This window comes from Capra hircus, chromosome 27, assembly GCF_001704415.2.
Source record: "Capra hircus breed San Clemente chromosome 27, ASM170441v1, whole genome shotgun sequence".
Taxonomy (NCBI): domain Eukaryota; kingdom Metazoa; phylum Chordata; class Mammalia; order Artiodactyla; family Bovidae; genus Capra; species Capra hircus.
Window position 1 is genome coordinate 7789971 of NC_030834.1, and position 26991 is coordinate 7816961.

The 26991-nt window shown below is 49.1% G+C and overlaps 2 protein-coding genes across 4 annotated transcripts in view; one reads left to right on the top strand and one right to left on the bottom strand.

The window, feature by feature from the left end:
* The window catches only part of INTS10 (integrator complex subunit 10), a 31209-nt gene extending 12309 nt beyond the window's left edge, over positions 1-18900 (top strand). Inside the window, exons 10-18 of one of the 2 annotated variants that reach the window (XM_018042000.1) lie at positions 3214-3367; positions 4679-4761; positions 5758-5910; positions 7244-7352; positions 10886-10965; positions 12492-12654; positions 13748-13841; positions 16487-16564; positions 18572-18895. In XM_018042000.1, the coding sequence (XP_017897489.1) occupies positions 3214-3367; positions 4679-4761; positions 5758-5910; positions 7244-7352; positions 10886-10965; positions 12492-12654; positions 13748-13841; positions 16487-16564; positions 18572-18728 (1071 nt within the window). In that variant the 3' untranslated portion in view covers positions 18729-18895. Of the gene's footprint in view, positions 1-3213; positions 3368-4678; positions 4762-5757; positions 5911-7243; positions 7353-10885; positions 10966-12491; positions 12655-13747; positions 13842-16486; positions 16565-18571 lie in introns of both variants that reach the window. The other variant, XM_018042001.1, reaches the window with a different exon arrangement.
* The window catches only part of HGSNAT (heparan-alpha-glucosaminide N-acetyltransferase), a 32284-nt gene continuing 31013 nt past the window's right edge, over positions 25721-26991 (bottom strand). For both annotated transcript variants that reach the window (XM_018041922.1, XM_018041924.1), the window contains exon 18: positions 25721-26804. In XM_018041922.1, the coding sequence (XP_017897411.1) occupies positions 26623-26804 (182 nt within the window). In that variant the 3' untranslated portion in view covers positions 25721-26622. The remainder of the gene's footprint in view (positions 26805-26991) is intronic.

Genomic DNA, 26991 nt, shown 5'->3' on the forward strand with positions numbered 1-26991 from the left:
CCACTTGCTGAGGAGATTGCCTCTTCCCCACTGTATATTCTTCCCGCCTTTGTTGAAGGTAACTGGCCGGAGGCGTGTGGGTTTATTTCTGGGCTCTCTGCTCGCTTTCACTGACCTGCATGTCTGCTTCTGTGCCGGTACCAGGCTGTTTTGTGCTACAGCTTTGTAATATTGTCTGAAGCCTGGGAGGGTATGCCTTCAGCTTTATTCTTTTTCCTCAGAATTGCTTTAGCAATTCTGGGTCTTTTGTGGTTCCATATAAATTTTAGGATTATTTGTTTTAGCTCTGTGAAAAATATCATAGGTAATTTGATAGAGATCTCATTAAATCTGTAGATAGCTTTGGGTAGTATGGCAGTTTTAACAATATTAATTCTTCCATTCCAAGAACATGGGATATCTTTCCATTTCTTTGAATCATCTTCAGTTTTCCTTTATCAGAGTTCCCAACATACAGGTATTTCACCTCCTTTGTTAGGTTTATTCCTATGTTGTTGGGGTTTTTGTTCATTTGTGTTTGATATGATTTTAAATGAGATTCTTTTTTTAACTTCCTTTTCTGATATTCCATTGTTAGTGTAAAGAAATGCAGCAGATTTCTGTCTGTTCATGTTGTATCCTGCTACCTTGCTGAATTTGTTCAGTGATAGTTTTTGTGTGGAGTCCTTAGGGTTTTCTATGTAGAGTATCGTGTCATCTGCATTCAGTGACAGTTCTGCCTCTTCCATTCCAATCTGGATGCCTTTTATTTCTCTTTCTTGTCTGATTTTTATAGTTAGGATTTCCAGTGTTGAATAGGTGTGGTGAGAATGTTGCAAATTGTCTTGTTCCAAATTTAAGTGGGAAAGCTCTCAGTTTTTCGCCATTGAGTATTACGTTGGCTGGGGGTTTATTGTAAATGACTTTTATTACATTTGAGATATGTTCCCTCTATACCCACTTTGGTGAGAGTTTTCATCAAGAACGGACGTTGAGTTTTATCTCATGCTTTTTCTGCATCTGTGGAGATGATCATGTGGCTTTTGTCTGCTCTTTTGTTAGTGTGTATATTACATTGATTGATTTGCGTATGTTGAATCATCCTGTGACCCTGGGATGCATCCGGCTTGGTCATGGTGTATGATCCTTAATCTGTGTTGTTGCATTTGGTTTGCTGGTATTTTGTTGAGGATTTTTGCGTCTGTATTCATCAAAGATACTGACTTGTAATTGTCTTTTTTCATAGTGGCTTTGTCTGGTTTGGTATCAGAGTGATGGTGGCCTCCTAGAATGACTTTGGGAGTGTTCCCTCCTCTTCAGTGTTTGGAGGAGATTGAAAAGGGTCAGTATAAGTTCTTTTTTGTATGTTTGGTAGAATTCCAGAGTGAAGTCATATGGTCCTGGACTTTTGTCTGCAGGAAGGTTTTTTTGTTTTATTACAGATTCTATTTCACTTCTAGTGATCAGTCTGTTCAGATTGTGTTTCTTCTTGATTCTGTTTTGACAGGCTGTATGTTTCTGGAAATGTGCCCATTTCTGCTAGGTTGTGCAATTTGTTAATGTGTATTCATGCCCACAAAATGTCTTCATAGTATGTTCTTAGGATTTTTTTTGTCTTTCTGCGGTACTGGTTGATATTTCTCCTCCTTCATTTCTTGTTTATTTGGGTCCTCTTTTTTTCTATTTAGTGAACCTGACTGAGCTCTGTTCTTTTTTTAAAATGAGGATTGGATATATTTAGCTGAAATATATGTACTTTTTTTATTGAAGTATAGTTGATTCACAGTGTTGGATTCGTTTCTTCTGTACAGCAAATTGATTCAGTTACACGTATCTTTTTTCAGATTCTTTTCCTTTATGGTTTATCACACGATATTGAATAGAGTTCCCTGTGCTACACAGTAGGACCTCGTTGTTTATCTGTCTCCTGTGTGTAACAGGCATCCGTTAATCCCAAGCTCCAATCCTTCCCTTCCTCAGCCTTTCCCCCCAACAACCACAAGTCTGTTTTTGTTTCATAGATATGTTTATTTCTACATATTTCTTAATGATCTTGGTGGGGTAAAAATCTACAGGGAGAATTTAATTTGGGTCATTGAATTCATAAAAATGACTTTGGTGGAATAAAAGATTCAAGCAGTTTTCAGGAAGATTAAGTGGAGCTGTTTTACCTTTCCTTGTTTTCAGCACGAAGTCTGACCATACTCAGTGGCGTTTACAATAGTTGCCTTTCCCTGAGGCCCTCTTTTTTCTTCATTATATTGTTTGAGATGAAAAGCAAGTTACAGATCTTTATTATTAAATAAAATGAGTAAGTGCAGACTAAAGGACTCCTAGCCAGACCCCTTGCATTGGGTGACTGTTGGAGAATGGTATATGTTGGTATATGCAGTGAACAAAAGTTCACTTTTAATAATTCAGTTTCTCTCAGTTATTTCTCAGAGGACTCAGGCTTAAATTTTAATTCCACTACACAACAAACTTTTTTGAAAGCAAATTAAATAATGTCACATATTGGAAAAAAGTAAGCTATGAAATAGGTACTACTTAATTAAGCTGTATCCCTAAACATAAAAATGTAGGTTTTGGCTTTTATGGCATTAATATGTTTTTAAGTTATTAGAAGTTTTAACTCTGTAGCTTTACTCTGAAGCTGCCATAACCTTAATATTTTATCCTTAGTATTTAGCCTTAGAATTTTATCATCAGAAAAACCGTAATTTTAAAAATAAAAGTTGAGTGCATGAAAGGATGAAAATTTTATATTATTTTTTAATATTGTTATATTATATTGTTTTAAAGTTGTTAAATTCAAAATATTTTAGTATACTCATGATCATATCCTTTGATATAAAATTCTTATAGTAATCAGAGCTGACATCAGCAATAAACGTAATAATGTTCAAATAGTGACTATTTCCAACCCACTCCAGTACTCTTCCCTGGAAAATCCCATGGACGGAGGAGTCTGGTAGGCTGCAGTCCATGGGGTCTGGAAGAGTTGGACACGACTGAGCGACTTCACTTTCACTTTTCACTTTCCTGCATTGGAGAAGGAAATGGCAACCCACTCCAGTGTTCTTGCCTGGAGAATCCCAGGGACAGGGGAGCCTGGTGGGCTGTTGTCTTTGGGGTCGCACAGAGTCGGACACGACTGGCGCAACTCAGCAGCAGCAGCAGCAGCAGCAGCGACTGTTTCTGTAACTAATCATGTTCTTCACATTCTCTAAGCAGAGTTCGGACGACGAAGACTGTTCAGCAAAAGGAAGGAACCGTCACATTGTCATCAACAAGGCAGAACTTGCTAACTCGATCGAGGTGTTGGAGAGCTTCAAGCTGGCCAGAGAGAGCTGGGAGCTGCTCTATTCCCTGGAATTCCTGGATAAGGGTAAGGCGTACTTGTCCTGTTGGGATATTTCAGTTTTTATATGGAATCATCACACCAAAAAAGACTCATTATTCTACTCGAAATGCCCATCACTGATGGCTAAGTAAATTGATTATGGTAGTCCACACATTTTAGGATCATTTTAATCAGAGTTGGGGTGGAGTGGGAGGGAGAGTTTTTGGTCTCTTAAAACTTCTGTTGCTGGCCTTTTTCTTTGCTCGCTGGGTTTGTTCTGGGCTTTCAGTTGTCCTGTCCCCCTGCGTTGTATCTTCCTCCAGCCACAAGTACTAAGGTTACAGGAGGTGGTGCTATTCTGTCCGCATTAATTCCATTGCCTGAAAGTGAAAAGCTCAAATTGCAGACACTGCAGGAAGCCTGTTTTGAGTATAGATATACATAAGAGGGAGTTTCTCTGTGTAATATTTACACTAGTGGGTATTTCGGCGTTCCTTAGACATGACTGGCACTTGGCTAACCAGCATATTCTCTGTGCTTCGGGACCAAGGCCCTGACCTTCCTTTTGGCCAGTGCACATGGGTCCCTGGCCTGCTCTGTCACGCGCCGCTACCGATGCTTTGTCTGGCGTGTCGCCGTGTTTTCTAGTAAACGTCGCATTACCCAATTTGTTCTTGTTACATCTAGAGTTGTGAACAGGTTGGTGACTTTTGGAGGGGATTTTTTTCTCTGGTTATAGGTCGGCTTTTAAAACAATGAATAAAACTCTTAGTGTCACGTGTTGATTATTTTAACTAGGTGAAAGCAAAGTAGCTTAAAGGATAAATGAAGTAATGTGTGAAAAGCTTGTTGAACAGCTCTTAGCACATGCTATGCGCTTAGTGAGCGTCAGGGCCTAATGACATTTCTTACATATTCCTGGTAAGTATTCTTTCTCAGGTGTTAAAGAATCCACCTGCCAATGCAGGAGATGCCGGAGACCCAGGTGCAATTCCTGGGTCAGGAAGATCTCTGGAGAAGGGAATGGCTAGGTGCCTACTCCAGTATTCTTGCCTGGAGAATCCCATGGACAGAGGGGCCTGGCGGGCTACAGTCCATGGGGTCACAGAGTCGGACACGACTGCGCGACTGGCACTGTCACTTGACTCTGCCCCAACTTTACCCTCTGATTAAAAGTTCAGACTGAAATAAATTTTAAAAAATTAAAAAAAAAGTTCAGACCAGTGTTTTAGGAATCAAAGTCTAAAGTTACATCCATGTTTTATCATTTGTCTCTCTGATTGTTCTCTTGATGGGTATATCAGATGCTTCTGTGTTACATATCTTTGATAAATTTGTCTTTGAATTCTTGCTCAGAATTTACAAGAATTTGTTTGGCGTGGAAGACGGATACTTGGCTCTGGCTGAGAATCTTCCTCAACGATATGATCATCTATCAGGTAATGTGGGTTTATAAGCACCTGTGTGCAGACAGGACCGTGGTCTCCTGAGCACATCTTCAGCCTGAAGGTGTGTGTTCCCTCCCGCTCTATCTCCACTGGCGGGGGACCATGCTCCACCGTCATCTCAGAGCAGCTCCCAGCGCCAGGCCTGCCCCTCCTGTGTTGCGTGTGGAGTGTCAGGTCACGCCTGTCTGTAGATGCCAGTTTGCTTTCCAATGAAAGAGGAGCCCTGCTCAACCCCCTCTGCTCTGGCAGAGCCCTGCCACCCGGCTCTGCCGTCCTCGAGCGGGACCTGCCCAGAGGGGACAGAGGACCCAGTCCCGAGACACAGAGGCTTCGGGCCTCCACTGGGAAAATGGGCCGGTTGCTGCTTCCAGCCTTCATGGAGGAGAAATAGTCAAATACTTATAAAGAAAGAAAGAAAGTGAAGTCGCTTCGTCATGTCCAACTCTCTGCGACCCCTTGGACTGTAGCCTACCAGGCTCCTCTATCCATGGGATTTTCTAGGCCAGGGTACTGGAGTGGGTTGCCATTTCCTTCTCTAATTTTTAAAGAAACAGCATATCAAAAATGTACTTTAATCAGAGAGCTTGTGTTATTTTATTTCCTCTCAAGAATTAAGACCAGAAAGAAAAATCTTTGTGTTTATAAGGTACCTCCATACAGATCCTCCACTGGCTTTAGCTAAGTGGGTTTGGTACTGTTGCTAAGTCTCCTTCCCCTTCTCACTTGGTTCAGCAGAAGTACCTGATTTGGAGTTGCTTGCTAGTGGCTCTGGAAGGTTTTATTATTATTATTCATTTATTTGTTCTTATTCATTTATTTATTTTACTTTGTATTTATCTTAAAAGGGTACATGAAGATCGTTTGCAAAGATGCATATCATAAGAGTACTTTCTCAGCACAGTTTATGAAAGCACATAGAATCTAAGAGCAAAAAGGAAGTTTTTTTTCTGATGGCCTTGTTTCTCTTTGCTGTTGTGACTTTCTCAGGGTCAATATAAGAAGGCCATCGCCAGCTTGCACCACTTGGCAGCTCTCCAGGGATCACTTCCTCAGCCACAGATCTCGGGGCAGGGCACCTTGGAGCATCAGAGGGCACTCATCCAGCTGGCCACCTGCCACTTTGCTCTGGGGGAGTACAGAGTGAGTCCTGGGTGCCCGACGGGTGTGGGGACCCTCCTGGGCGCCCTTGGTGACCCTGGGCCTTCTTCTCTTTGCCAGAGTGGCTTTTTAATTCCATGCATATTTCCTTGAAACTTGCTCTTTCTGCCTAGATTTTATTACCTGATCTGCTGGTGAAAAAGAATAGTGATTCTATTTTATTTAATTTCCTACTTCCCATCGCGTACCTGAAGTCAGGAGATGGGTATTGAGGAATGGCAGCATTTGATTCTGAGTTCACTCTTGGCCCCACCGCTTAACTGGCTCTCTGTCTACCTCCGGAGGTTTAAGGTTTTAACTGCCCAGCTGCCCACCTCTCGAAGCTGGAGCCTCATGACCCTGTGGCCATGGGTGGTTCTGGACGTGCTGGAATTCCAGCCCCTCAGCCCAGGTGGTTAGCTAGGGCTTGAGCAGCTGAGCCCCGGGGTCATCTGGTTCCAGCTCTGAGCAGCCTTACAAGTATTTTCTGGACGTGCCAAGATACGAAAAAGGCTGGGAAGCAGGGATTTAAGATTGCACTTCCTCGTCTGTAAAATGAAGGTAATAGGAGGGTTGTGCCTGACACACAGGAAATGCTCCCTCCGTGACCCTGTCACTCCTGGAGTTGGACGTGGGGACCGAGGGTGACGCCCTGCTCTCTGTGGGTTGAGACCACCTGCTTAATGGGGCGCGGGGGCCCCCTCTCCTCCATGAGTGTGTCATCTGTCCAGTTTCACACCTGTTCTCTAAACCATGCCCTTAGGTGACTCTCCAAGGCCAGTGCACAGCCCTCCCCGCATCTTTCTCTCCTCTGAAAACCCTCCCTTCTCTTTTCTACATGTCAAACCCTCCTGGCTTTAAGGGTTACATCAGGATAACCGTCCAGCCTAAAACTTCTCCTGCTAGTTCATCACCCTGTGTGTTTCTACTTCATTTTCTATTATGCCCTTTTACCGTCTGTCCCATTTTGTTCATTTCTCTATGCAGTGAGTTAGTAAATGTCTTTAAGACAGGGGTGTACTTCTTTTGGACTCCACGATGCTGTCAAACACTTCGGTAGTTCAATTAATACTCGATTAGTTTTTCAGTTTTGTTCTTTTGTTGTTTAACAGCAGAGAGTGGGTCCGTGTTCCTTGAAAGGTCTAGTGCATGGGTTTAATCTTAGTTATTTTTCCGCGTTCACTATCAGGCAAACAGCAGTGACCACGTGGGGTCCTGGGCCACTGGTGCTCCCCAGCCTCTGTGCCCAGGTGGCATGCTGGAGAGACGGTAGTTACGGAGGCGTGCTTTCCATCAGAAACTCACAGCTGGTTCCTTCTGGTCTTCTCTTCTCCAGATGACGTGTGAGAAGGTCCTCGATTTGATGTGCTCCATGGTCCTTCCCATCCAGGATGGAGGCAAGTCCCAGGAGGAGCCCTCCAAAATAAAGCCCAAGTTTAGAAAAGGTACTGTGGCAAAGCCTAGTTTTATTTTCTAGAAATAGCTTTAGGGCCCACCACTGGGAGGTTTTTTTTTATAGTTCCTACAGTTCCTGACAAGGTGACACCATGAGGTCTCCTTGGCAGAGCTTGGCAAGTTGCGTAAGGAGCAGAGTGCTCACCAGGCTGCTCTGGGCTCTGGGTTCACAAGCAGCTGTGCGTCTGTCTTCCTTCCGACATGCTCTTCCTTTCCTGAATGTGCTGTCTTCGAAGAATATCAGAGGATCCTTTTCCAATCTTTACCAATTCCAGGAAACTTTGTTACGATTAGTAGAGAAGGGTCGCTCAGCGTATCTCAGGCTGCTTTGAGCTTCACTCCAAGTTGCTCATTTGTTGAAAAATTACATAAGTTGGGCTGTGATGCTTCACAGGAAAGGAAGAGGGCCCCACTGTCCGGATCTCAGTTCTATCATAGAGGTGGAAAGAGATACGCTGTCAAACCCAAGCCCAGTAGAAAACGGAGTGATAAAGACAAGACCAGAAATCAATGAAATAGAAAAAAGCGGAAGGAAACTAATAAAGCCGAAAGGTAATGAAATTGATGAACCCCTAACGAGACTGACCCGAATGACAGTGATTGCAAATGACCAATATCGGGGATGGAAGAGGGAACGTCACCCTGGATCCTACTGAAATCAGGGCAGTAAGCACACAGGTTGTGAATAACTTTATGCCAATAAATTCAGCAATTTAGATGAAATGGAAAAAATCCTTCAAAAACACAGCTTACCAAAATGGACACAAGATGAAATGGAAAATCAGAACATTTTATATCTATCAAATTTGTCATCAAAAACTTTCCCACAAAGAAAATTCCAGGTCCAGTTGGCTTCACTGTGAATCCTGTCAAGCATTTAGGAAGAAACAACTTCAATCCTGTATGTAGTTTTTGAGAAAACAGAGGAAGAGAGAACACTTAGCCTTCCATTTTTAAGACCAGCATTAACCCTGACAGCACAGCCAGACAGCATCGCAAGAGAAGAGCGTTAAAGGCCAGGCTCTGCCATTACCACAGACGCCAAAATCCTTAGCAGAATATGAGCAAATTCAGCAGCACATAAGAGAGACGAGACACAGCAGCTGAGTGCAGAGGTGCTTAACCCAGGAGAGCCGATCAGTACCGTTCACCGCATTTGCAGATTAAAGGAGAAAAATCATAAGATTGTCTTAATAGACGCAGACAGAATTTAGTTATGTCTGCATTTATCATTCACAGTTAAAAACAAACAACTCAGTAAACTAGAAAAAGGAGGAAAACTTCCCCAACATCATTCTTAGCTATGAAATATGGAGTGCTTTCCCCAAGACCAGCAGCAATGCTGGTGTCTGCCCCCAGCACCTCAGTGCAGCATCCTGGGGATTCTTGCCAACACAATAGGCAAGAAAAAAGAAGGTCAGAAAGGAACCGTCTTTATCCGCAGCTACATATTTGGCCATGTAGCAAAGCCTAAGGACTCTAGATCAAATAACATCTAAACCCATAAAATACTTAGAGATAAATTCAATGAAATATTGCCCAAAACTACTTGGAAGGATTCTCCACCTACTGTTAGGACAGGAAATTCAAGTTAAAACAATAAGCTGTCATTTTACATCTGGATGCAGAGAGTAAAGGGTGGCTGTATTGACCATTAGGACATGAATCCACATTACCCGTGTGCTTCTGGAAGGCACATAGATTCATGCAGTCGGTCTGCAGACCAGCTTAGCAGACCAGGTCACACATGTCACTGCCTGGTTATGTTTGAGACCAGCTTAGCAGACCAGGTCACATCTCCCTGCCTGGCTATGTTTGAGACCAGCTTAGCAGACCAGGTCACATCTCCCTGCCTGGCTGTGTTTGAGACCAGCTTAGCAGACCAGGTCACATCTCACTGCCTGGCTATGTGCCCCTTCTGGATGCAGACCTATCAGTGATTTCCAAACGTGGGCCTTCACCTCCTGGGTCGTGGATTTTCAACTAGAAATTTTCTTTTTTAGTGAGATAGGCTGTAAATATAATTAAAATGAATGTATCTCCAGTAAAATGGATGAATTTGATTTCACGAATCTTTTGTTTCAAGTATACAGTTGACCCTTGAACAATGCAGGAGTTAACCCAAGGGCTCTGACCCCCTCTCTCCTCCTGCCGCCCCCAGTAGTCAAAAATCCGGGTACTTTTCTCTCTCTGCCTCAGCACCCGGAATTGACGAATGACTTACCCCAAGGCAGGAAGCTGCAACAGTGTGGACACAGTCAGGGCTCAAACCCTGGTTCGATTGCACACGCTGTGGTCTGTAATCCCGCAGTTGGTTCATCTGGACATCTGTAAAGTGAAAATGCTGGTACTGTGTTTACTGAAAAAGCCACACACAAGTGGTCCCATGCAGTGCAAACCTGTGCTGGTCCAGGGCCAGCGGTGTGAACACGTGTAAGTGCGTGTGCATAGGGTCCACACGAAGGCAGCGTCTCTGTGTTTTGCTGCTTCTTGCCCTTGAAGTAGAGAAGGATTTAGGATATAAGGAGCACACACCGTAAAGGAAAGGACTAAAATCTTGGTGTGAAAAACAGCCACTGCTCTCCAAGTATGTAGAAATATATATATATATATATAAGAATGTTTATCTCAGTGCTGTTTGTAATGGTGAAAAATGGGAAATCCCAGTGTTAAACAGAAAAGAACAGATAAATCAGTGGTGGTCTGTGTTACCAACAGAACATTGTGTAACATGGAAAACCAACAAGCTGGAGTCACAGGTGTCATCCTGCAAACAGTCAGCGGAGGGATGTGCAGGCTGAGACACCATCTGTACCGCAGACTGGAAACATGAGGAACGTTCCTCTGAGGTGTACGGATACAGATTCCTGCCTGACAAGCGCGCAGCGTATGTAGGAATGCTGAGCCCCTCATTCAGAAGAGCCCTTACCCCCAGGGCTTTCCTCATAGCTCAGTTGGTAAAGGATCCGCCTGCAATGCTGGAGACCCTGGTTCAATTCCTGGGTTGGGAAGATCCCCTGGAGAAAGGACAGGCTACCCACTCAAGGATTCTGGTCTGGAGAATTCCATGGACTGCATAGTCCACGGGGTCGCAGCGAGTCCGACATGACTGAGCGACTTTCACTTTCACTTTCTTTCCAGGCAGGGAGGCAGGGATCAGAAGAGGCTCACAGAAGGTGGACTGGATTTGTGATGCTGTGTATGAAAATCTAAAAACTAAACCCAGTGTCAACGTTGTATAAAACTTGAGTGATACAGCACACTGGTGTTTGTGATATTGTCTTGTCATTTCCTGTATATTTCAAAGGTTTCATAATAAAAGGTATTTAAGCAGTTTTAGAAATTTAGATTGAGACATGAAATCCAGAGATGATTCAAAAACCAACTTCACCTTCACTAAATGTAATTGTGGTTTAACTGTGTTTGAGACCATGTGACTGCTGCTGATCCTTTTTGATTTAAGGAAAGCACCTTAATCATTTGCCCCTCTGAGCTCTCTCTGCCTGTTGTGGGCTTCTCTTAGGTTCGGATCTGAAGCTTCTGCCATGTACCAGCAAGGCCATCATGCCCTACTGCCTGCACTTAATGTTGGCTTGTTTTAAGGTAAGCTTCACGTTGATCAGCATGTTACCGTACTGTTCACTCACTCAGTCTGACTCTTTGCAGCCCCATGGACTGCAGGAGCTAGGGCCCTCTCTCCTCCACTATCTCCCGAAGTTTGCTCAGACTTACGCATTGAGTCGTTGATGCCATCCAGCCATCTCGTTCTCTCTGCCCCTTCTCCTTTGGCCAGCATCAGGGTCTTTTCCAGTCATTCGGGTCTTTGCATCTGGTGGCCAAAGTATTGGAGCTTTAGCATCAGTCCCTTCCAGTGAATATTCACAGTTGATTTATAGGATTGATTGCTGTGATCTCCTCGCAGTTCAGGGGACTCTCAGGAGTCTTCTCCAGCACCACAGTGCTAAAGCATCAGTTCTTCAGCACTCAACTTTCTTTATGGTCCAACTCTCATGTCCATACATGACTGCTAGAAAAACCATGGCTTTGACTCTGCAGACCTTAGATGGCAAAGTGATGTCTCTGCTTTTTAATACACTGTCTAGGTTTGTCATAGCTTTTCTTCTAAGGAGCAAGCATCTTTTAATTTCACGGCTGCAGTCACCATCCGCAGTGATTTTGGAGCCCAAGAAAATTAAGTCTGTCAGTGCTTCCACTGTTTCATGATTAGCATGAAAGGAATTTAATTCAGAGGGTTGTTCTGATGATCTGGAGTGACTCAAGTTGAGAGCCTTGAGCACACGTTGGCTTAGTCTTTTGACAGCATGCTGGTATAACGAGGGAAGCAGTTGGAGGAATAAACAAATATTTATTAAACGTCAGCTGCACTAGGCAGAGAAGAGTAGGAAATAACCTCCGTCCTTGGGACACGGTATTACATATCACTCTAGGTACCAGTGAGGCAGACACGCAGGTGGCCTCGCCTGTCATGATGTCCAGTGTTTTATGAGTTAGCCTGCAAGTCAGGATGTACTAGGTGCAGCAGAAGGCAGCAGAGGTGCTCTTGGGCTCGGAGAGGGCTGTGAGTTCATCGTCCTAGAGCGAGGCCCCCTGAGCTGTGGCGTCTCAGGACGGCTGACGGAACGCAGGGCTGGGGCGGCCGGGGTCTGACAGGCTGAACGGCGCCCCCCCACCCCCACCCCGCCCGGCAGCTCCTGGGCAGACGTCTCCACCTCGGGGCGCCAATCCCAGCCCTCACTCTTGGTCTGTACCGGGCGGCAGAAGCAGCTTGGAGTGACTTTAGGCAGGGCTGCTGATCCCGACCAGGAAGCCCTGTGACGATTTCTCACTTCACGTTCCTGCCTCCTCCCTGCCTGCCCCGTCCTCGGGTGTCCTCAGACCTTCTCTCCAAGGGCGCCTCTGGCCCGCCCTCCACCTCCCACCCAGCCCCTTAAGAGAAGTCCCTGAGCCTTCCCTCTGGTGCTCAGCTTCCTCCCGCCTCACCGCACATTCAGAGCCTCCATGCCCACCTCCGTGACCCACTCCCACCGGGACGCCTGCCCGGGCCCCTCCCCGCCAGTCTCGGTCACCCTGTGACTGCACGCCCCCCGCCCCCCGCCCTGTGCCTGCAGCTGAGAGCCTTCACGGACAGCAGGGACGACATGGCGCTGGGCCACGTCATCGTCCTGCTGCAGCACGAGTGGCCGCGGGGGGAGACGCTCTTCCTGAAAGCCGTCAGCAAGATCTGCCAGCAGGGGAACTTCCAGTACGAGAACTTCTTCAATTACGTCACAAGTATCCTTTCCCCTGTCTGAGCAGAAGAAACTCTCTATTTTTAAAGGATAAATGCATGGGACAAAAATGAGCGAACCCTTTGGGGGAGAAATAGTGGTGTCAGGGATGTGAGGGAGAAAGGAGTGGTGATCTGAGATGGGACCGTGGCTGTCAGTCTCGTGAAAGGAGAGACCTCAGAGAGGAGTCGGGAAGGTCAGCAGCCCCGGTCCCTTTTCCGCTTCTTTGGAAGGTACCCGGGATGCCTGAGGGCCCCCAGTGGCGGATGGGCTGCCGGATTGGCCTCTGTCCGGCGGGGGGGCCCGGGGTCCCGGGTCACAGGTGCGCTGAGCACCCCCCAGAGATGCTGCCCCACCGGCACCTGCTTTCGTGACGGGGAGCGTTGGCCTTGGTCCTGTGGATCAGGGAGAAGCCACCTTAGAATCCAAGGTCTGGTCTTACATGCTAGTTTTCATTTGCAAGGAGTCTGACATCCCTGTCCAGGTGCCTAGAGCAGTGTTTCTTAACCTTTGGGTAGAAAAGAAGGCAGTGGCACCCCACTCCAGTACTCTTGCTTCGAAACTCCCGTGGACGGGGGAGCTTGGTAGGCTGCAGTCCACGGAGTCTCGAAGAGTCAGACACGACTGAGCGACTTCACTTTTCACTTTTCACTCTCATGCATTGGAGAAGGAAGTGGCACCCCACTCCAGCGTTCTTGCCTGGAGAATCCCAAGGACAGAGGAGCCTGGTGGGCTGCCGTCTATGGGGTCGCACAGAGTCAGACACGACTGAAGCGACTCAGCAGCAGCGGCGGCAGAGGTAGAGGGGTGGAAATAACACCCCTCCCACCCCACCCCCTTTTTTTTCATTTCTTATTAGGAAAGCAAGAGGTGTCGCTTTTACGGCTGTACAGACTGTTTAACCATCTATATGAAGACCGTAATTCTCTTTGGGAGGGAGTTTGGTTGGCGTAGGAATCGTTGGTTTGGACTCAGGCGGGCCTGGGTTGCTGGTGGGGTGGCCGTGGGCCAGTTACCCAGGAGCTGCGAGCCCGTGCCGGCCTCCGAGAGAGCAGGGCTCCTGGCTCTCACCCGTGGTTCCCTGACTCTGGCCTCAGATATCGACATGCTGGAGGAGTTCGCCTACCTGAGAACTCAGGAAGGTGGGAAGATCCATCTGGAACTGCTGCCCAATCAAGGAATGCTGATCAAGTAAGCACCCCTGTCTCCCGCTCTGTGTGTGCGTGTGTCAGAAATGTTTGTAAATTTCTGTAGCTTTCAGACATTTAGTAGGAAGGAATCCAAACAGTTTGTTTTTAAGAAGGTTTGACGCCAGGGATCCTTTTGAACTTGGCATTCCCTTAGCTACATTTCTGATGGAAGCGTGTTTAAATTGGGGTAGTTCTGTCACTTTTGATACTTTTTTCACCAGACGAAAGTCTCATTCACGGAATCTTTTTCCTTCTAAAACGTACAGACTGATCCTATGATTTCTGATTAGAACACTTTTCATTAAGAAAAGCCAGGCTTCGTCACAGTTGTGCTGGATTAGGAAAAACCTGCAGACTTGATTTACACACTGAACTTGGGTTTCAGTGGTGATTCAGGCCCTCCCCAGCAAGCCGCCCGCTCACATCAGGTGCACCCCCGACCTCTGCAGCAAGGCTGGGGCTTGGTCTGGGCAAGCCCCCCTACACCTGGGTGAAGTCAGGGACCATTTATGATTTTTAAATAGCTCATGACCCCCGCTTCTGCCCTCCAGTCCTCATCGCAGTGTGGACAGTGCATCCTCTTCGCTGTAGATGGCCACGCATGGTGTGACGTATGGTTCCCCTCCGCGTCCTGCACGGTCCGCGTGTGCTAGTCAGGGTCACCGTCTCTGCAGGAGACCGAGACCCGAGGGAGAGCCAAGTGCTGTCGAGGCTCGGACCAGCTCCTTTTCCTCCCTCGTGAGAGGGACAAGTTTCCAGTTGAAAGCGGGAATTTGCATCTTGTTCCATCCATGGAGGGTGTTAGAAATGCCAGGAGAGGGAAGTGAGAGGCGTTTTTCTGGATTCCGTAAACCTCAGGGTTGGGTGCAGCCCACATGGCATCCTGTCAGGAATGGGAAGATGCAGCGAGGGGGTGTGCTTGTCCTTCATCTTACAGATGTCGCTAAATATTCTGAGGATTTAGCATGCAGACACAAGGCCTGTACACATTAGCTGCCTTAGGCAAGTGTGCCAGATGGCTCACTTGGCTTCCGTTAGCTTCCCTTGAACCTGGGGAAGATAACTGCCTGGTTCAAAATATTCTTAATGGTGTTTGAGAACAAAGATGGCTTTTTGACACGGGAGCCTAGGTGACCCGTTTTGTGTTGTGACTGTCCGGTTTTGAGGCTGGATTCACAAACGTAACTTTGAATAACTTTCCCTTTAACTCCCATGAACACACACCATACAAACTGTCATAATATAGAGATAGCCTCAGCTGAGTCAACTCCATTTAGTTAAGGTTGAACCTAAGTTTAACCATCTTCCCACCACTAAGCTGATGCTCAGCTGTGGAAGGTGTCAGACGGGGTTGTCAGACAATCAAGACTGACCCTTCCTTCAGCCAGTTCTATTGAGCTGCTCAAGACATGGGGATGTGCAGACCAGCTCTCGGACAAGAGTGAAGGCCGGGGCTGTTGGACAGCCAGCATGACTGACTGTGGGGTGTTCAGGGCGAGGCAGAGACACAGCAGGCATTTCTAAGCTTTTGAGGATGAATTGTGCCCCGCCCACGGTTAGTATAACCCTTAAGTCTCTTCTAACGCCCTACGCCCTGTAGAAGACCACTCAGCTTCCTAGGAAACCTGCTCCTCCATCAGGCTGGAAGCAGGCACGGAGGCTCCTGCTTAGTGAGCTGACTGTGTGAGTCTCAGAATTCGCTTGAAACCTGCCTGACAAATTCCTGATGAGAAACTCCTGCAGAGAAGCGGGCCACTGAGCCAGTTGAGGTACAGTTAGAATCTCGAGTAAAACTATCCCATTCCTTTTTCTTTTGGTTTGCAAATTATCCGCAGCCATTACAGATCTCTCAGGGGGCCCCGCAGCTGAGTGCAGAGACGCGGGGAGCAGAGGCCAGCCCCTCCTCGCCCCAGGCCTGGGCGAGGCCGGCCTGTCCATCCTGGTGTGGGGCGAGTGCTGGGCCTGATGGCAGGAGGGACCAGCTGGGGTCTGCGCTCTGCAGGTCGCCCTCTCGTATCTGAAAGAGAGAAGCTTCCCCGCGGACGCTGGCTGTGCCCTGGAGGCACTCGGCTGAGCGACCCAGACGCTCCGTCCCCGCGGGTGCCCTGAGCTGGGCGCAGGCCGGTGCCCTGGCCCGCGTGCGATTGTTACAGCACCCCGCAGAGCCGCGGCCCTGACTCGCGTTGTCCCCCCTCCCGTTCCTTTTCTCGCTACCTTGTGAACTTTAAACTCAGCCTTTACCAAAAACACGGCCAGTCCCGTCCACCTTCTCAGAAGGGCCTCTTACACGTGGGGCTTCAGTCCCATCAGCGATGGTTCAGAAACGTCGCCAGGTTGCTCTGTGGGACTGGCATGGTCACGACAGGAGTGGGGCCCTGCCCCTCTGTGGCCGTCTCGGGGCACTGCACCAGCCTCTTCCCCGGCGCCCCTTCTACACCAGATCTCAGTGGGCTGAGCCTGGGCCTGGGCGCACGTGCAGCTGGGGGGCCCCGTCCTCCTGAAGCCGCTGCGCAAGGCCCAAGGCTGCCAGCCGTGTGCAGCCAGCCCCCTCCCCCCGTCTCATGCGTTTTCTCTGGAGTGTTGTTTTTTAAGTGCAGGCTGAGTCGGTGTGGGTGTTTGAATGCCGCTGTTTGCTGTTTTTTAAAGGCCTTCTAGCCCTCCCATGGGGTTACTGCAGCAGGAATTCTTCCCTGTGCTTCAGCCCAGCATACAGACTGCCGACAGGTACCACACGGACACGCCTGCTCATAGTGTGCTGTTTGTTGACATGTCTTACCGCCCATGGATTTCAGCTCTTCGTTCCTCGGTGCCCTTTTTTCATGCTTTATTTAATTTTTTAATTTGTTCCGCATTCCTTGGCAAGCCATCTGGTTGTAATATTGTTAACATTTCTTATTTTTTCCATAAGTTGCCAGTGTTTTTGTGTTCAATTTAAAAATCATTATGGATCTGGAAATAAGTGAACATTATATGAAAGTGTGTCAGATTAAGCACACATCAGATCAGGCACTGAACGACAACTCTCTTTTCATAAAGCCTAAGGCATTTGGTGATAAATGTTTAAGGATAGCGAAACTCAGAAGTAAATTTTTATTACGGGATTTCCAAATTCATGCCCAGGGTTGAGGGTTTGGCCTCAATGAGCTGGCTTTAGCAGAGTTATTTTCCTGACACTGACCTCACCTTTCTGAATTGAAAATAACTGGTAGGCAGGACACCACATTTATTAACTGGTTTATCCTGGTCTTAAACCACAAAAGCTAACTCATTCTCTTCATCCAAACTTACCAGAGCAATAGAAACGCTGATAGAAATATAATCGAGTTGTACTGCTCTTCATGTATGGAAACAGTCTGGCCTTGGGCCCATGCCCAGCGGCACACGGCGTTTTGTGATTACCAGCATGAAGGGGAGCCTTTGGTTGGAGGCACCCATGCCCTTCATTCAGGGTCTGCAAACACCAGTGTCTTTCACTGGGTCAGAGGGCAGGTGCTTAGGGCTGCAGGCTGGGTCCCCCAAGAGCTACATCTCAGGGTAGCACAGAGGGGCTGTTTGTGCCCCCAGTGGGGCTTACTGACCCTTTGTCCTCCCTGCCGAGGCCAGCCGCCGGACCCGGCTAGAAGTGTCCACGGAGCCCCGAGGCTTGTCTGGGCTGTGCTGTTGAGTGCTGTGCAGCTCTGCTCGCTGCCCACGGGCGTGTAGAGCGGCCTGCAGTCCAGCACTCTTCTAACCAAGCCTGGGTTTTTTATTTCCCCTTCTGTTACACTGCAGCTTTTCACTTCTATTGCTCTCACTCTATATGATTCAGGTTTTAAAAACAGAAACATTCTAAGAGCGGTCTCAAGCCTTTTAATCCTGGCCAGTGCTCTCAAAGCCTAGCTTTAAGCCCCTGTGCCTGTCTGAGGGGGGTCAGGCAGAGGGCTGGGGATGGGGGCGCCTTGTGTTGGTCTGAATCCACCCCATCACCCAGCAGGCGGTTACAACTCCTTTCCTCTGACTCGAACCCATTGAACTTTGCTAGGTGTTTCTTTTCCTTTCTTCATGTTGGTGTCCGGGGTCCCTCTGTGACGCCCTTCTCTGAGGCACACCCTCCAGGGCACCCTGAGCGACCCGCCTGTGCTTCCCCGAGCGAGGGCTCCTGGGCCCCCCCCAGACCTCGAGGAGGCTCTCCTTCAGGGACTCTGCTCCCCTGTGTCCGTGCCAGACCCGCATCTCAGGACCCCAGCTGTGCCCGCTTCCTGCACATAGGCCTGGCATCGCGGGGAGCAGAGTCGTGTTGGTGACCCAGGCTGTGCAGGGACCCCAGCCGGGGGTTACAGCCGCAGCCCCGCCTGGGCGACCTGCCCCCCGAGGCCAGCCTGGCTGGGCCTGAGAGCCGTGTGGCCTGAGCAGCGAGCCCCGCGTCACCGAACCGTGTGCGAGTCGGGGGTCCACTGTCAGAGCTGCGGTCAGAGCTGCGGTCAGAGCTGCGGGAGCCAGCGTCAGGCAGGCGGCGTCTCGCCGGACCTGCTCAGGCACGCAGAACAGCCTTGTTCTGAGTGGGGAAGGTGACGCTCCGGTTCTGAGTCTTTCCCAGAAGAACCGGGCGGGGGGTGCTGTTCGGTCAGGGCGTTTTTCTTTCCAAAGCTCTCCGCTAGGTTTGAGGCAGGCTGTTCACCTGCCCCGGGACCGCGGACCCGTGTGGCCGTGCTAACCAACCGTCCATTTGTCTCCCTGTCGCCGCCCCGCCAGGCACCACACGGTCACCCGGGGCATCACCAAGGGCGTGAAGGAGGACTTCCGCCTGGCCATGGAGCGCCAGGTGTCCCGCTGCGGGGAGAGCCTGATGCTGGTGCTGCACAGGTTCTGCGTCAACGAGAAGATCCTGCTGCTCCAGACCCTGGCCTGAGGACCCTCCTGGAAGGGAGCCTCCGGGTTCTGACTCCTCGGTCACTTAGAAGTAGTTCCCAAGAGTCTGAGAAGCGATTTCTATTTTTGTCACTTTTTGGGGTAATTTTTGTAAAACAAAAGAACTTGTTTTGTAAATAAATTGGGGTGTTTGTTTTTACTTTTTAATTCTTATAAGTGTATGAACAAGAGTGTCCTTTATTTAGAAAGACGTTTCATTCCACGACCTCAAGATTTTCTTTCGCACAGTTAGGCTTTGGTGACTATTAGGTATCAACACCTAGACCTTTTCCTTCAGCAAGTTTTAATACTGAAAACCTTCATGCCAGAATGAATGAGAGTGAACTTCCACTGAAGGTGCTGTGGGGGCCAGGGTGGGGTCCTGCCCAGAGGCCCACGAAGGGTGTGGAGGACGCCTCCCCGGCCCTGCAGCCCCCAGGCCACTGACGTCCAGAGCCAGAGGGCCTACTCACCAGCCCAGCTCCAGCTGGCCTCTCCTTTCCGAGTACCAGGGATGAGTTCCTGCCTCTGCCTCAGGCGTGCCGTGGGAGCAGGCACTGGCCCTTCCCCCCGGGTGGTTGTAAAGATGGAGAGGGACGAGCTTGGGACCAGGGCTTCCTGCCTCTAAGTCCAACACTGGTGTCCGGTTGGTTTCTGTCCCTGTTTCTGAAATATCTCAGGTGAGCATCGCATGAACAGTTGTTTCACGGGAGCCTGAAGAATGAAAGAGCTAAGAAGTTCAGTCACTGCTGGTGAAGTGGGTCCACTGCTGCACGTGCAGCAAGCCAGATGCCAGGTGCAGCGGTCTGCAGCCAGGTGAGGCAGGAGAACAAGTCCCGGAGCCACCCGCCAAGGGTGAGGGGCACGTGCAGTGTGAGCAGGGCGGCCACAGGCACGGGGACAGGTGAAGCGATGGCTCGTCTGTGCGGGGGCACCTCGGCTCCTGTCGTGGCATGTTCCCACCAGAGGCCCCGAGAGCGGCCTGAGGGTGCAGGCTTCTGATAGCAGAGGGCCACTCACAGGGACCCCACACGGCCCCACCTTCAGGGTTGCGGGTCCCAACCAGGCTCAGCTGCCTTGTGCTGGGCAGGAGCTAACTCCAGGCTCCCAGGCTGCAAGAGGCCAGGAGGCTGTGCATTTAAAGAGGAGGAACAGAAAACAGATAACCAAACTGGGCTTGTTGAGGGAAAACAGGCCACAAGTGGAGCAGTTTCAACGTGTTCCCTTCACTGGAGTCCTGTGAGAGAAACTCAGGAACTTGTTAGTCACCAGTTTTGGTCAACCCTCTAGAGAGTGAAAAAGTTGGCTTAAAGCTCAACATTCAGAAAACAAAGATCATGGCATCCAGTCCCATCACTTCATGGCAAATAGTTGGGGAAACAATGGAAACAGTGTCAGACTTTATTTTGGAGGGCTCCAAAATCACTGCAGATGGTGACTGCAGCCATGAAATTAAAAGACGCTTGCTCCTTGGAAGGAAAGTTATGACCAACCTAGATAGCATATTCAAAAGCAGAGACATTACTTTGCCAACAAAGGTCCATCTAGTCAAGAGCTATGGTTTTTCCAGTGGTCATGTATGGATGTGAGAGTTGGACTGTGAAGAAAGCTGAATGCCAAAGAAATGATGCTTTTGAACTGTGGTGTTGGAGAAGACTCCTGAGAGTCCCTCGGACTGCAAGGAGATCCAACCAGTCCATCCTAAATGAGATCAGTCCTTAGTGTTCATTGGAAGGACTGATGTTGAAGCTCAAACTCCAATACTTTGGCCACCTCATGCAAAGAGTTGACTCATTGGAAGACTCTGATGGTGGGAGGGATTTGGGACAGGAGGAGAAGGGGATGACAGAGGATGAGATGGCTGGATGGCATCACCGACTCAATGGACATAAGTTTGGGTGATCTCTGGAAGTTGGTGATGGACAGGGAGGCCTTGTGTGCTGCGATTCATGGGGTCGCAAAGAGTTAGACACGACTGAGCAACTGAACTGACTGACTGACTAGAGCATGGCTTCATTACTTTGCATAAGAAGTTTATATAAAGGGGCTTCCCTGGTGGTCTAGGGGTTAAGCATTCACCTTGCAATGCTAGGGGACACAGGTTCAGTCCCTGGTTGGGGAATTAAGATCCCGCATGCCACAGGACAGCTAAGCCTACTCACTGCATGAGCCCAACTAAGACCTAACACAGCCAAACAAACAAATGTTTTTTAAAATATTTTTTAAAAATGACCATACTGCTCAAGACAATCTACAGATTCAATGCAATCCCTATCAAATTACCAATGGCACTTTTCCACAAAACTAGAACAAAAGCTTTAAAAACTTGTATGGAAACACACAAGACCCCACACAAATAAGCCAAAGCCATCATAAGAAACAAAAACAGAGCTAGAGGAATCTAGTTCCCTGATGAGAATATACTACAAAGCTACAGTCATCAAAACAGTATGGTGCTGGCAAAGAAACAGACACATAAGATCAATGAATGGTACAGGATACAAAGCCCGGAAATAAGCCCGTGCACCTATGGTTAATCTATGACCAAGGAGGCAAGAATATGAAATGGAAAAAAGGCAGTCTCTTTGATATGTGGTGCTGGGAAAACTGGACAGCTACACGTAGAAGAACAAAGTCAGAATATTCTTAACATCATATATAAATATCAACTCAAAATAGATTAAAGACCTAAATGTAAGACCAGATACTGTAAAACTCTGAGGGAAATATAGGCAGAACATTCTTTGACATAAATCATAGCAATACCTTTTGGATCTATATCCTAGAATAACAACAACAAAAAATGAGACCTAATTAAAACTTTTTGCACACAAAAGGAAACCATAGACAGGAGGAAAAGATATCCCACATTTGCAAATGATAACAACTGACAATCTTCAAAATATAGAGACACCTCACACAACTTAATAGCAAATCACATAACCCAGTCAAAAACCGGGCAGACATTTCTCCAAAGATGACCGATGGCCAAGAAGCACATGGAAAAAATGCTCAATATCACATATTATTAGGGAAATGCAAATCAAAACTACAATGAGGTGTCACCTCACACCGGTCAGAATGGCCATCATTCAAAAGTCTACATATAAGTGCTGGAGAAGGTGAGGAAAAGGAATGTAAATTAGTGCAGCCACTATGGAGAGCAGTGTGGAGGCTCCTTAAAAAACTAGAAATAGAGCTACCATGTGACCCAGCAATCCCCAGGGAGCAACTAAGCCCATGTGTCGCCACCACTGAGCCCGTGCTCTAGAGCCTGGGAGTCGCAACAAGAGAAGCATCGCAGCGAAGAGTAGCCCCCGCCCTCCGCAGCTAGAAAAAAGCCCAGCAGAAAAGGAAGATGAGGGTCAGTCCCTGGGTCAGGAAGTTCCCCTGGAGGAGGAAATGGCAACCCACTCCAACATTCTTGCCTGGAGAATCCCATGGACAGAGCCTGGCAGGATACAGTCCATGGGGTCACAGAGTCAGGCATGACTGAAGGGACTTGGCGCACACACACCACTTAACAAGCCAAGCAACATATGGAGTTTAATCAGATAGAAGAAAATTTCTTATGTATCACAGTGGAACGGTGTGACCACTGGCAAGATAAAATGCAATAAAGAACAGCCATGAAAGGTGGGAAAAACAGAACTGACCTCTGTAGAGAAAGTCCTGGAGATCAGGACAGAATCCCACTGGCCCTGAGATGGTAACAGACTCTGTGGGAAGCCATGTGCTCAGCCCCCTGAGACGGAGGCCAGCTGTCCTGACAGCTGTGCTCAGGCTGGGTTCTGCCAAGGAGAGCCGGGAGGCTGGCTGCTTCTGCAAGTCTGCACATCCGCAATTAAATCAGGCGTTATGGAGTCAGAGGCATCTTATGACACGATGCAAACGTGTAGCATGTCTAATCAACTCTGAATTTGGAAATGCATTTAGCAAACAATGTAAGAGAAAAACAATGTATGGGAATGCCCAAGAAAAACTGATTATCGGGAGAAAAATGCTGGCTCGCCTCATCCGTGAAAAGAGGTTACACAAACACACAACTGAAGACCGCCACTGGCCATGCATTTTCCCACCTAATTTCAAACTCTGAACAAAAGTTCTGTTTAAAACCTGCACTGCATTGTTCTAGGGTTGTGGCTCTACTGCTTAGGATTTTTTTTTAAAGCTCTTCCCCTGGATTTTTACAGTTGACGGAAACCTCTTCTGAAAGGCAGTTTGAGATGTTGAGAAAATTTCTCAAAGTCCGTTTGCCACTCCTGTTTATTTGGGATGACATTAAAGGAAAAATAAAAGCTAGTATGTTGACTTTTATTTAAGCTGATACTGGGTGACACAAACTCGATTACTGTGCATTCATGAAAGAGGCCTTTTATGGGTCAGAGTGAAGGGAGGCAAAGTATAAGAACAGCAACTTACTAACTTCTATTATAAAGAGGAATTAGGAATATACGTGGCGCAAATGAAGACACGATGTTAGGTTACGATGGCCCCGCTACAGAACAGCACGTTTTGCTTTGTTACTCAAGGATTCCACCTGACTTCCCCCGAAGATGCCCTGTAACGGGTGTTTTCTGCAGCCAGCACTGCCCAGGGGCGTCCCCACCCCTCCCCAGGGAGATGCCAGCTGTCCCCACTCAGCCCAGGCCCAGCCAGGCCAAGCTCCCTGTCATGTCTGGTCTTGCAGAATCTGGGGAGGGTTTTCCGGCCAATAACATTAGGTCCCACCGAGGGAACGCCTGCTCCCTCCCGCGTGGAGCTGAGTGTGTCTAGCCGAGTGCATGTAGCCATCCTGATGGCGATGGGGCAGCATCTGGGCCTCCGGGTTGAACTGGGGCCTGGTCGCCCCAGGAATACTTCTGGGTGATGCTCTCCTGCTAACCTAGCTGGAGCCGGAGTTCCTGTGCTTTCAAGCTCAAGACACCATAACTGGCGTTCTCCCCAGTTGGGGGCACTGCCTCTGCAAGGGGCCCTCCTCAGCCACACCTGCTGAGATTCGGGGGGACACAGCGGTAACCACCCACGAAGGTGCCCTGCCCTGAAAGGGGCCTCCTCAGAGAGGACCGCCCCTCACCCCTGTGCACACACACGTGCATGCCAAGTATACGCTGAATTTTATCAGCATTTAGATTAAGGACACACCCACCACCGCTGCTTTGCTTCCACAAATGTTGATTTGGCACCTGCTCCACACGGGCACGGGGTGCGGGGCACTGCGTCTGCACTTGAAGAACGTGCAGATGGGCGAGGCCTCACCCTCCACGAGCTCAAGGTCTAGCACGGGAGGCTGGTCCAGTACCCAGATGGCTGTCATGCAGGGCAGAAAGCGATAAATGCTGCGAGGTTGACCCCAGTCACATATTAGAGGACCAAGAGGAAAAAAATATTACTTTGGGATAAGACTGAGAGATGAGAGAAGGTGCCCTAGAGGCAAGGGACGAACGTGAGCGCTCAGGTGCCGACGGGAGAGAATGAAGAAGGAAACGTAGACCAGGACGACTGGTCGCAGTCAGAGGCCAGAGGCCCGGCACCCTGAGGAGGTGGGCGGTGGGGCTGGAACTAGGAAGCGGACCCAAGGGCTGGGAGGAAGCCAGGAAGATGCTCTGGGCTCGGCCAGGGGCGGTTTTGCCCGCCCACAGCGCCGTTCCAGCTCCAGGGGACGTTCTTGCAAGGAGGGCACTTGATCTGAGAGCTTCCCCCATGACTCAATCTGCCTGCCAAGGCAGGAGACACAGGAGACACGGGTTTGCTCCCTGGGTCAGGAAGATCCCCCTGGAGGAGGGCTTGGCCACCCACTCCAGTATTCTTGCCTGGAGAATCCCATAGACAGAGGAGCCCGGTGGGCTACAGTCCACACACAAAGAGACACAACTGAGCAACTAAGCACAGCAACACTGCTTTATGAAGTATCCATTTCCCCCCCCCTCAACTGCAAAAAGGCTTTTATTGTTAGAAAATTAAAGCAATCACAGCTCTATGAACTAGCTGATCAGGCCTTGTGAAAAAATAATCAGTCAGTCAACTCTGCAAACAGGTCATCTAAGTGCCTCAGTTTCTGAATTTCCATCACCCAGGGCTGACAGTTGGCTACACCCCAAAGGGTAACAGGAACCTGGTTCTGATACTGCGGGGACAGATACGGTGAACAGGATTGAGGGGCAGCCCTGGGTTTCCACGGAGGGGGGACATGATAATGGCAGTTTCCCACCTACACTGCTCACGTTCTCCTTCTGACAAGCTGTCCACCTCCTCCCAGCACAGCCCACTCCACGATGCTGCCTGGGCCTCTCCAACAGTGAGATGCAGCACAGCCTGGGGCAGTGGACAGTGACTTTACAGGAGGGACCCAGGGAGGGAGGCCAGTTCAAAAACGATTCCAAGAGTCTGGGCAAGAGTAGCAGGTGGTGACTGTGCGAACGAGGACTTCTGGGTGGGAGCCGGAGACAAAACTGGTAAGACTCTGCAACGACTGAACGCGGGAAAGGGGCAGACAGGAGGGAAGGCGGGTGAAGCCGAGAGACGGAGGGTCAGGTGTGTGCAGAGCTGGGGTAGCCCAAGATATAAAGTTCTGCGGAAGAAGCGGGCAGGGGGTGCCCGGGTGCTGGCAGTCGTGCAGGTGGAGGCGTTCTCGGGCAGGGGGCAGGGGGTGCCCGGATGCTGGCGGTCGTGCAGGTGGAGGCGTCCTCGGGCAGGTACAAGCTGGGATGTAAGTTGGTGCAGAGATGGGGTAGTTGGAAAATACGCCATCCACGGGGCGACAGCTGACGCCAGGGGGCGGGCTGAGGTGAGCCCACCTCATCACGCGAGGATGCTCCACAGCACAACCTTTCCGCCACAGAGAAGCCCTGGACGGGACACAGCATCATGGGAGTGCTGGTCCTCTGTGTTCTCTGCCTTCACGCCCGACAAGTGACTCTTTAGTTTGGTGATTCCAAGCGGGCAAGCTGCCTCCACTGTGGAGGGTCATTCTGAAAGGAGTCACTCCAGTGAGAGCTTTTTAAACATCATTTATTTTGAAGCGTTTTCGGTAACAAAATGATCTCTTCTAAGGATTTCAGGAAAGCCACTGATGCCTCCCACCCCACTGGGTCCAGGGGCTGGAGAGGACCTGTCCGGCGAGGATGGCAGAGCACGCGGGCTCCTCTCTTCCTAGAGACAGAGGATGGCTCGGGGGACCCTCCCCTCCAGATACACAGACAGACGGGTGGGAGGCGGGTGGGCAGACAGATGGAGAGGTGATGAGCTCAGGGAGGTGCCTAGGTAGGTAACTGCTGGCGAGGGTGGCCAGGAATCACATGTCTACAGTTTCACTAATTTTTCAAGTGGGGAAATGCAGAACATGGCTTCTGAGGGAAAGGCATTTTTTTGGACCCACCCATACCTTACAGATCTGAAAGGATATTACTTGGACTTTCTTGGAATATTAAACTACGTAACCAAAATATAGTAGACTATGCTACTGTCCGTGACACCCAGTGAGCTTCACAGTCAGACACGGCAGAGATGGTGGCGTCTTGGTCTCCGTGGACAAGTGTGGGAAGACAAGGCTGCAGAAACACGGTCAGGGAAAGCAGACCCGAGGCGGCTTCATCCGGCACAGAAGCAAAGGCGCCTGGCCATCCCTCAGGAAAAGTTCAGCCACACATCCTGAGAATGAAGTTCCAGAGGCAGCCGTCCACCCAGCAGATGGAGCGAAGAGGCCACGGCGGGTCAGCTGCCTGAGTTCTGCGTGCAGAGGCCGAGTTGGACAAGCTGTGTCCCAGTCGACCAGCCTGAGCATGTCCGCATTGCCCCTGCGGGAAACACACAGCCCATCTGTTTTGTAAGCAAGGACTCCGTCAGTGATCCCCGGGGCCCAGTGGTTCTGCCAGGAACGCATCTCGGCTGGGGCCTCAGATTTTCCAGAACACCTTCTTCTTATAGAGAACGTAGGCGATGAGCACCCACAGGGCGGTGGCGACCGTGTTCTGCACGAGGTGCTCCTTGTGCGACTGCTGGTCCCCCAGCTTCCACTGGAAGGGGAAGTAGTTGGCGAAGACCTCATGGCCCACGTACACCAGGATCGAGTTCATCCCTGGGGAGACACAGCTGGTCATCCACCTAACTCAGGACACTTGACTTTGTTTCAGTGGGAAAAGAGAAAAAGCACCCACTTCTGCTATCGGCTATGGCCCAAAAATATAAGGGATGGGTATGTTAAGAGATTTGAGTGTAAATTACATCCAAAAGTTAGAAAATACTCCTTTTGTTAAGTGTGACTC